This window comes from Monodelphis domestica, chromosome 6 (assembly GCF_027887165.1).
Source record: "Monodelphis domestica isolate mMonDom1 chromosome 6, mMonDom1.pri, whole genome shotgun sequence".
Classification (NCBI taxonomy): Eukaryota; Metazoa; Chordata; class Mammalia; order Didelphimorphia; family Didelphidae; genus Monodelphis; species Monodelphis domestica.
This window is the reverse complement of record NC_077232.1, coordinates 17802366-17813454: the sequence shown is the minus strand read 5'-3', so window position 1 is coordinate 17813454 and position 11089 is coordinate 17802366. Positions and strand designations below refer to the sequence as shown.

At 38.6% G+C, this 11089-nt stretch overlaps 1 protein-coding gene across 1 annotated transcript; it reads right to left on the bottom strand.

The window, feature by feature from the left end:
• Window positions 1-1503: 1503 nt before the first annotated feature.
• On the bottom strand, window positions 1504-3584 carry LOC100027287 (AP-3 complex subunit mu-1-like). The gene has a single exon (XM_056801695.1). It carries the CDS (start codon window positions 3303-3305, stop codon window positions 2865-2867), a length of 441 nt encoding a protein of 146 aa, XP_056657673.1. The 5' UTR covers window positions 3306-3584; the 3' UTR covers window positions 1504-2864.
• Window positions 3585-11089: the final 7505 nt, after the last annotated feature.

Sequence of the window (11089 nt, the reverse complement as noted above, 5' to 3'; positions counted from 1 at the left end):
ATAAAGTATTAAATGAGAGAACAAAATGTTTTACAACCAGTGATCTCTTATGGAATATGGACTCCTGTTTCACTGACTCAAGAAGAACATCCTGTAAGGAAGAACAATCTACCCCTTGGGGCTTTAAGACTTGTAGTAATCTTAGCCGTTGACTCTGTTCAGCTCATAGACTTGAAGAGGGAGATGGGTTGATAATGTAGTGGGAACAGTGGGTTGATAACTCCTTGAGTGCTGCATATGGCCTATGTATGAGTCTCATGAATGGACATGATCAACAATGGTGTAGCTTATAAAGGCACGTGTGGATTTCATTAATGGAGGGATGCTTCCATTAATGATATCACAAATTTAATGGAATGTTGAAATATCCTCTGGAGCCTAGCATTGGGCATTGCACAAACTGGTGCTTAATAACTCTTGTATTGAGTAAAAATAGATTTGGGCTTGGACTCAGGATGTTAGAGTTGGCATCTAGGCTCTGACACTAACCATAAGACCAGAGGCAACTCACACGTGTTCTGTGCTCTGAGGCCCTTATCTCCAACAACAATAAGAAAAGAGGAAGAGATCAAAGGCACACAGATGGATAAAGGGGAAACAAAATTATCCCCACTTGTTGTTTACATTATAAATTAGTTTGGAAATCGTAGTTAATTAGTAACTAAAAAATAAAAAATACAAAGACCAGCTTCTAAAAAGCAGTTGTTATAAAACAAATTGAAAAAAAATCAAAAGAATTTCCATAGAGCAATAACAAAATTCAGAGAATATATTAGAAAAGGAAATCTCATTCAAAATAACTACAAAATGCATAAATTATCTGGAAATCCACTAACTAAGTCCCTTAAAGCCTATGTAGAAGGAGGCTCCTTAAAGAAATGTGAAAATAACTTAAATGACTGGAGGGATACTCAAGGCTATTCTAATATGATTAAAGTAAATGCTATAGCAACTGAAGTATCAAAGGAATGCTTTACAGAACTAGGCAAAACACTGAAATTTATTTAGAGGAACAAAATGCCTAGAATGTCAAGGAAAATAATGAGAAAAAGCAGGAATGGAAGAAGAGCACTTTCAGAGTACAAATTATAAATAAGTAATCATTAAAATGTATTTGATACCAGTTAAAAATAGAAAAGCAGGTCAATTTTAAAGACTCGACAAGGAAGAATTAGAAATATTGAATTCAATAACACATTTGATAAATGTGAAAATAAAAATTTAAAAAACATTTTAAGAATTCTTCATTTGTGAAGAATTACTTCGAAAACTTGAAAGGTTTTGCAGAAATTAGGTTAAGATCATAATTATACACAATATACCATACTAAATGTAAGATGGTTTTATGCCCTGAACATTAAAGTGCTTATCATAAAACAATCAAAGGGGCAGCTGGGTAGCTCAGTGGATTGAGAGCCAGGCCTAGAGATGGGAGGTCCTGGGTTCAAATTTGATCTCAGACTTCCTAGATGTGTGACCTTGGGCAAGTAACTTGACCCCCATTGCCTAGCCCTTACCTCTCTTCTTCTTCTTCTTCTTCTTCTTCTTCTTCTTCTTCTTCTTCTTCTTCTTCTTCTTCTTCTTCTTCTTCTTCTTCTTCTTCTTCTTCTTCTTCTTCTTTTTTTTTTTTTTTTTTTTTTGCTTTTATCTCTTTATTAATAGTGCAGCCAGTGTTGGCAAGATACATAGGAATCAGATCCCCCACCTGAAGTTTATCTAATTCTACTAAATAAGATAATTATTGAATAAAGCAAAAGAGTTCATTGGGGAAAGCTTAACAGAAGGAATTTCTAGAAGGAAGGAAAACTACTTGCATACCATGGGCTTCTATGCAAAAGATGTTGCAGGAAGAAAAATGCCCAATTCCAGTTAACAGTACATGGAAATGTTGAAATTAAGGATTCTAATGGAATAAAGGAGCCCAGTTGTGGAACTCTGACAAGGGATAGAAAGAGTACAGAAGGTTGAAGGATCACTGGGCAGCAAAGCTCAGAGACAATTGAATTGAGGTAACACAGCAAGCAGATCAGTAAGGTTTGGCAGTATTGGGATTACCCTAGAAATTTAAATGAAATCTAAAGACACACTAAGTTTGAACTAGTATCTATGTGCCATCCCTTTTCCAAGAGTCTTATCTCCTTTTGGGTTATTAGTCAGGTTGGAGCCAACTCTGATCTTTAGATTTTGAGTGATTTTAGATTTAGATTTTAGATTTTGAGTACTATTAAAAAGGGGTAAGACTGACTGAGAGGGTAAGGAAACAGTTGGGGCTGAGAGAGGAAAGAATCTGAAGTGAGGTGTTTTGATTATATAGTTTGATTGGCAACATGTGAAGAACAATCAAGGAGCCTTTAGCCTCCCCAAATATCTTTATTCTTTCACATTTAATCAAACAAACCCTAGTTGGACAAAACTCAACTTGGGCTTTAGCAGCCCGAGATGTCAGTCACATCACGCATGTCTGTTATTACAAAATGACTTTTAATCTCAGCAAAACATGCTAAATAAATATAATGAAGCAGTCTAACCTCTGTTTTCATGAAAGAACGTGATGTTGTGGACACGGTTTTCTGTGGACACGAGGCATTCAAGGATAACTGGCAAAAGGGCCATTCTGCTAAGACTTTGAAATAGCAAGAGACCTCTGTTGAGGATTTGGATTCTGTTGCTATTTAATCGTTAGCTATTCATTGGATTCTTCTCATGTCCTCACTTGGAACTTCCCAGCTTTTGACTCCTTTAAATGGCTTATATTTCTCTCCATACATATCAAGGCGATTGACTTTCAAGACTGAAATAGCAAGTTGCTGAATCTTGAACTGAATGTTGAGGCTTGGGCTTTCTTCCGGTTTGGGGGCTCCAGATTATAAATTCACCAATCCTTTAAGACTTGGGAGCATGTGGGGGGTAATTTTCCCAACGTCCCACGTTAAGACCTTGGTGACTGGATCACACGTGTAGCTGCCTTGTGTTGGAGTTAGGTTCATATTCAATACAACGTTGGGCATGTGAACAGTCCCTGTGATTCCTTCAGTTGTTTTTCCCATGCTTTGCTTTGGTCCAATTGTAATATCGTATCTGCCACAAGAGCTGTTCTCCTTAAAGCTGATGCTTTGTTTCACATACACTGGAACTGCCACTAAATTTTGTGAGCTGACATGGTAGGAAATGAGTCGGAAGTTTCCATCTGGAGGAATAAATGACGGGACTCTTTCTGCCTCCCAGCGTTTGAAACGAATGCAGGGGCGGAAGCTGACATCATCTGGAAGCCTTGGGTTCATGAAAGAAAGGGAAAGATCAAGCATTCCGGAAAGCTTAATGCAAGCATCAATGACACCTTGAATTTCTGCAAAGACTGTGGAAGCTGATTTGTCTATAATTGCATCTATTTCTTCAATGACATCAAAATAAGCTTCATTGTTTATATATTTCACACCTGCACGACACCATGGGATGTTGGAAAGCTGACCAGTGGGGAGTGTGTCTCCAACATTACTATTGCCCCAAAGAACCAGACGACTGGAGCTCAGGGCCGGACCGGTTCCGGAAGGAGGCCGCCAGTTCTGAGGTTCCCTTACCTCTCTTCTGCACAGTATTGATTCTAAGAGAGAAGGTAAGGGTTAAAAAAAAAGCAATCAAAAGAGAAAGGTACCTGGTAAATAGTTATTCCTTGGGAATGTATTCTTAAACCACCACAGGTTGCAGATGAATACAAAAGATATAATAGATAGTACTGATTACATTAAATTGAAAAGCTTTCAAGTGAACACATTTTAATGCAAGTAGGCTAAGAAGAGAAGAGATGAATGAAAGGAAAAACAATCTTTGTATTAAATATCTATGATGTAGGTCTGAAATCCAAGACACACAGTCAGCTAACAGAAATACCTAAGTCCAAAAATCTTTATTCAATAGATAAATAGTAAAAAGCAATGAACATATAGTTCTCAATAGTAGAATTGAAAATTAACAATCGTGTAAACAAATGCCCCCCACTACTACTAATTTTTTAATTTCAGATTTTACATATCCAAATGAAACAAGTATTTCCATATCTAAAGATAAAGATAGTAGAGGGCAGCTGGGTAGCTCAGTGGATTGAGAGTCAGGCCTAGAGATGGGAGGTCCTAGGTTCAAATGTGACCTCAGATACTTCCTAGCTGAGTGACCCTGGGCAAGTCGCTTGACCCCCATTGCCTAGCCCTTAGGGCTCTTCTGCCTTGGAGCCAATACACAGTATTGATTCCAAGATGTAAAGTAAGGGTTTAAAAGAAAAAAGAAAGAAAAAGATAGTAAACAAATGAAATCACAAATTTCTTATATGTTTAGCTTATTTTTCTTCATATTTACATAATAATCCCCATGCACAAGTGTCCCAGCCCCTCACCACCCTTCCTATATCACAAAAGATATTGTCGACACTGTCAACACATACACATAAATTATGTCTTTTATAATTCATCTTTGTGTTCATTTTCTGGAGGTAACATTCATAGTTTATCTGTGGCTGTGTATAATGTTCTCCTGGTTCTACTCATCTCACTGTTCATCATCCCATGTAGTTCTTTCCAAGTTTTTATTTTTTTAATCAGGCTATTTATCATTTCTTATGGCACAGTAGTATTCCATCACAATCATATACCAGAATTTATTCAGCCATCCCCCCATTGATGGGCATCCCCTCAGCTTCCAACTCTTTGCCACCACAAAGAGAGCTGCTATAAATATTCTGGAACATATAGATTCTTTTCCTCTCTCCCTGATCTCCTTGGGAAACAGACCCAATAATTGTATTGCTAGGTCCAAGGGTCATAAAAAAAGTTTCATAATTCTCGGGGTGTAATTCCAAATTGCTCTCCAAAATGTTTAGATCAATTCACAACTCCAACAAGTGCTCCAACACAGCTCTAACAGTGCATTAATGTCTTTGAAACTGCTACTAATAAGAGAACTCCAAAGTAAAATAACTCAGAGGTTTAACTACATCCCCAGAAAATTAGCAAGATGATGAAATGGGGGGCCTAGTTAATGCTAAGAGGGTGATGCAAAGATAGACTCATTAATGCACTGTTGGTGGAGCTTAATCCAACCTTTCTGGATTTATTTTAGAATTTATAATTATGTGAAGAAAGAGAATGAAATGTCTATACTCTTACCTAACCCATTACTAGCTCCATGTTCCATGGTAGTCATTGATAAAAAGAAAAGCTTCCTATACACCAAGATATTTACAACAGCACTTGTGTGTGTATGTGTGTGTGTGTGTGTGTAAGTACTAGAAGTAAAATAAATACTCATCTTTTGAAGAATGACCAAAATGTAGTCTATCAATATTATTATGCTGTAAAAACTGATGAATATGATAAATACAGAGAAGCATGGGCAGATATATATGAATGGATGCAAAATGAAGTGAGAATGAGGAAAACAATATACATAATGATTATTGGAGCTAGATATGGACCAAGTGCTGGACCTGGAGTCGGGAAGATTTGAGGTCCAATCTAGTCTCAGACACTTACCAACTCTATCACCCTAGGCAAATCTTTTAAAACCCTCTTTGCCTCATTTTCCTCTTCTGTAATATGAATTGGAGAAGGAAAATATGGCACCATTCTAGTATCTTTGCCAAGAAAACCCCAAACGGGGGCACAAAGAGTCAGACACAACTGAAAAATGTCTGAACAAGAACATTATTGTTATTACTATTATTATTAACAACTTCTCTCTGCTCAGTTTCATCAGCTATAAAATAATAATAATAATAGGGTCAAACAAGATCATAATTAGAAGACTTTAGTACAGTGCTTAGCACATAGTAATTGCTAAATAAATGTTAGATATTATTATAAATGGAGAAAGACATCAACAGGAACAAAACTGAATACTGTGAAATTATAATAGTTAAACTTGGCCTCAAATAAGAAATATGAAAATTCACTACTCTTTCCTCTCTCCCCAATTTTTTTCAGAGGGGAATGCAGATATAGGACCCTGCATTTATTGTCATATCTCTTGATATGTAATTTAGTAGTTCTGATTGTGCTTTTTCCCTTGTGAAGATAGGATTAACTCTCTCCTTGCCTATTTTTAGCTAATCAATTCAAGAACTTAAAGTACCCCTACTTGACACTAAGAGAGTTTTCAAGTCACTTGCTAAAGTGGGTAACAACTCCAGAGGCCACTTCCCCACCCCTGGGCAGTGCTAGGCAAATTGAAAGACTGCAATTGGTTTCCGTAAAGTGGGGAAGGGACAGAAAGTGATGTGGAAAAAGGACTATAAAAAGTCCTGAACTTCTTGTCCAAGGGTCTTCTCCTTTGAATTTCTTTCCCTTTAGAGTTTATCTTTGGGGACTCTGTGTAGGTGAGCTGGACTGAAGGAGGAGACTCTTTCTCTGGATCCTGCATCGGCTTGCTGCTTCCTTTCCTGGCTTCTGGAGAGACTGGTTCCAGAGAGGCCTTCCTTTCCTGGAGGAGGCTGTGTTGGTGGAACCTTTGCTGAAGACACCACTAGGACTCCTGGTTTAAGAGACTACCATGACTCCATGTGGAGATTGGGACTTGAGAGCCCTTGCAGGGTGGTGAGCTGGACAGAAATTATAGGGTATCTAGCTAGGCAATACTTTCTACTTCCTTTCTACATTTCTCTTTTTTACTATATATCTATTATACTAAATCATTAAGAGTACCTAACAGACTCATGAATTAAGAGTTAATTTTTTAAATCAGTGACCACAATATTACTTTAGAACTTTCATATTTAGCCTAAAAACCTACATTTAAATTCTTACACCCTCCTTTTTTATTCTTTGTTAAAAACAAGGTATTTCTTTTTGAAGAGGGTAAAGGGATATGTTAGGAAAAGTAGATTCTAAAAATAAAACAATAAAATGATTTAAATAGATAAAATAATTTAAAATGAGAAATATGATTATTATCCTAACCTCACAATTCTCTAACAGCTAGAAGTCATACCAAGAGGGGTCTAGCTGGGTGTAGAAAATGGAGATTTGAACCCCAGACTTCAATCCCCAGAAGTCCTTGGTACTTCCCAGAATTCCCTATAATCTCACCTGAGTCCTCACCCAAGTGCGAGAACACAATTTTTATTTAAAGGGCTCTCTGCCTCCCAAGATGCTCTTCTTCTGCTTCTAAGCATATGTGTCTCTCTACCTGGCATGCAAGATGTAGAGTAAGTGGCTGTAAATGGGTTATTCAGCCCTAGGCACGTGCTTTTCTTATTTTGTATTTTCTTATTTCCTTGATTTCTAATATCGTAATAAACCTCATAAAATATAATACTTTTAGTAGAGACACTAATTTAACTGTTACATGGGCCACCTCTGTGATAAAAATGTATGAGAAAAAAACTTCCAAGTTATAGAGAAGTTATGATTTGCATCACAGAGGAATTTATACACACTAATGAAATCATAGACATTTGCTTGAGGCCCAAATTATGAATAACCCATTGGACACATTCACCTGGATATCACCTAGACTTCTCAAATGCAAGAGGTATCCTAAACAAATTTCATGTGTGCAGGTCCAATCATGTAACTTCCTTGATCAAAAAGCTTTGTAATGACTGAGGAACAAAGGTCTAATCTTCTAAGCATATCAACTTGCTGAGCAGTGCATGCCAATTGACTAGCAAATCAGGACCAAGCCCCTTCCTCAGCTTAGGGCTGGACCCCAAATACAGGGGAAGACAGAATTTTATGCATTAAAAACTATTAATCAAATAAAACCAATTAATTAAAAGAAAATAATACATAAGAAGATCTGAATTCTAATTGGATGAAAGATTAGGGACTTTCTGAGTTGAGAGGGGTAGAGTGAATAGTTAAAATTCTCCCACTCCTCCCCAAGTATCTATAAACTATCAAAGGATAATGGAATCAATAACTGATTGATCAGTATGGGGCTAGTTTTCAAATAAGACATATGGGTTGCTTGAGATGTACATGTACAGGAAAGATCCCTACATCAGTCTTGGGATCTGACTGTATTGCTAGTCAATATAACCTAGGTCCTTGGTTAAGGGACTCTAAATAGCAGGTACAAGTGGTTCAGTTTCCCAGCCATGTAGGGCTAGGTTCAAATAATGCAATAAGGTTTTCTCCCAATTCCCACAACTGAATAAAGTTTTCTCACTGGATAGACTTTGGGCTAGACTGTGAAATTGAGATGAACTCTACCCTACTTATTCTTTAGAATTTTAGCCACCAGGAATGTAGACACCCTCACTTAAGGATTAAGTGTGGAGGAGGAATGTCTATGAGTCACCTATGCTAGCAAGTGATAAATCAGAAACAACTGACTGAACTCTGGGCATGTCAAAGCCAAGTTTAAGCCACCATTGGTACACGTAAGGCACAGGAAGTGACGCAAAGAACTGCTTTTAAATTTCATGGTCACTTCCCGTGAGGGAGTCTTTGGACTGTTATGTGGTGAGTGAAAAGGCTGACTCCCTTTCCTTGACTTTTCTGGAGACCTCTGGAGAGGCCCATCATCTTCGGCGGACTCCCTTCCCTTGACTTTTCTGGAGACACTAGCCTCTGGAGAGGCCCCTCATCTTGGAGGTGTAAACCTTGAAATTTCTTAGACTTGTGAATGTTGGAAATTTCACCATTGGAAAGTTTCATACTTGGAAAAAATTTCCTACTGATAGTAAGAACTCTATTGGAATGTGAACCCCCTTGGCATGGGAGGATCCTTCTACTCCCTACTCAAAACTACTTTAGGACAGAAACCTTTTGCTAAACAATGGAAAGGGCTTTGACCTATGCTTAAGCATAGAACAGGAAGTTCTTTGAGTCATGATTGATTTTAGAATTGATACAATAGAGATACTTGGAATGACAGAACCAGGTCTTGAAACTACAATCTCCACCCTACTCAGAATAAAAGGATTTAGGAAGGGCTGCAGCAAAGATCAAGATTTAATTATTTGAGAATATGACCTTCAACAGACATGTGCAAAGGGGCAGACCTCTGGGCGGTCCTGGGTTAAGCTAGAGCCACCATTGGCACAGGGAAGACATGGACAGTGATTGGTAGATGTGAGAACTGAGGGGAGGGAACTTAGATGGTTTCCTTAAAGATAGCGGGGTCTGAGGACTGGGGGGGGGGGGAGAGGTTTTGTTCTGAGAGGTTGTGCTCTGAGAAGCTTGCTCTGAAGGAGGTTGGAGGTGGAGGGCCCTGAAACTGTTTCTCCATTTTGATCACGTGATAGGGACTGATCTCTTTTCTTTGCCTCAGCTATCTAAGGGCTTGGGCCTTTTGGCCCAGCCTAAACAGAGGGGGTATTTAAGCCCTATTCCCCCCCCCCCTCTCTCTAATACCTTTCTTCCTCCTGTTTGTAATTAAAAACTCCATAAAAGGTTGACTGCTGACTTGAGTCTTCATTTAGGAATTACATAGCTGAATTCCTTGGCGACCTTAAATTAATATATATCAGTCTTTTAAAGTGATTTCCTTGTCACAGAGGAGGTCTTGGTGGCTAGAAGCCTTGCTAATTTTAATCCCCTTGCTGGGGCCTCTGAATTCCTGCCTGGTTCAGACCAGGTGGAACATCTCTCTCTCTCTCTCTCTCTCTCTCTCTCTCTCTCTCTCTCTCTCTCTCTCTCTCTCTCTCTCTCTCTCTCTCTCTCTCTCTCCCTCCCTCTCTCTCCCTCTCTCTCTCTCTCTCTCTCTCTCTCTCTCTCTCTCTCTCTCTCTCTCTCTCTCTCTCCCTCTCTCTCTCTCTTTCTCTTTCTCTCATTTCCTTAATTTCTTCTCTTTATTTGTAAATAAACTACCATAAAGCCATTCTGACTTGAGTAATTCATTGGGATTTAGTAATTAAATCCCTGGCGACCAACTCTCAATATTCAGTCAATCATAATTTTTATCCCTTACAAGACCCATCTTTCAATAGAAAGGAAACTGAGTTAGCTACAGAATTGAATCACAAGGCGGAGTCAGTATGGCTCACTTCATTCTCACAATTAACTTCTTGTTGTCCTAAACTCCTCAATTCCTTCAGCTTCAAAAGCTTTCTGGTGTTTCTAAGATAAAATATAAACTCCTTTCTTAGTTAAACTACTTAATCTGGCTCCCACTTATCTTTCCAAACAGATTTCATTTTTGTCTCTTCATGTACTCTACATTCTTGCCAACTGGCTTACTTGCTTTTTACCCTGTCCCTATCATTCCATGTTTGGGCTCCATGCCTTTGCACAGGTTTTCAACCAATGCCTGCAACAGACCCTTTTAGCATCTCCACATCTCAAAATTCCTAGCTCCATTCAAGGCTCAGTCCACGGTCACCTCCTATATTCACCTCCCACAAATTACCAAGACTTTCCCCTCTTCAAACTTCAGAATCATAGAACCAGAAAGGACATAAGGGGTCAGCAACTTAACTCATACGTAAAAGGAATTCTAGTATAACGTTATATATGGCAGCTCTGTCCCGAGAGCTTCCAGAGCAGCTTCATTTGTATTTACTTTAGATAGATATACTTTTGACTTATTGACTTATCTGTGTAAATGCTATTCTTTCTATAGAATTGTTGCGACTAAAATTCTCTGGAGACTGTATCTTCATTTTATAATTATTTATTAAATAGCAAAAAGTTGGCCAGAGAAAGAGAGAAGCCATGAGCCACTTGTGGCCAGTTATTTCTTTTTGCCTCCATTTCCTCCATGAGCTGGGTTATGCCAAGCCAGACCATATGTCCTCTCTGGTCTGTGGTTCCATGGGAAGAGAGTGATTTCTTGTCCTCTCCACCAATTCATCCTCTTCATGATATCCCTTTCCTGAGCCTTTCTGATTGGTGGACTCAGACTCCCTTCTGGATAAGAGGTGGACCTTCTGGAAGCCAGGGATAATGACATGGCTTTTAGAATGGTGGTACAGCTCATGTGTCACATATAGTATTTCCTAGCATAAAAGACAAAAGGAGGGAAGGCTCCACTCCTGACCACAAGGGGATACAGTTCAGAGCTTCAGCCCTAAGTGCTTTTGCTATAAAATCAAAAGGTTGTTTTGGGTGGCCAAAAAAGGGGTTTGGGTTCATATGAACTTTCCACAGAATATAAG

What these genes read in the sequence shown, in the direction of transcription:
- LOC100027287 (XM_056801695.1), bottom strand. Translation starts at nt 3,305, where the DNA reads ATGCTTGATCTTTCCCTTTCTTTCATGAACCCAAGGCTTCCAGATGAT.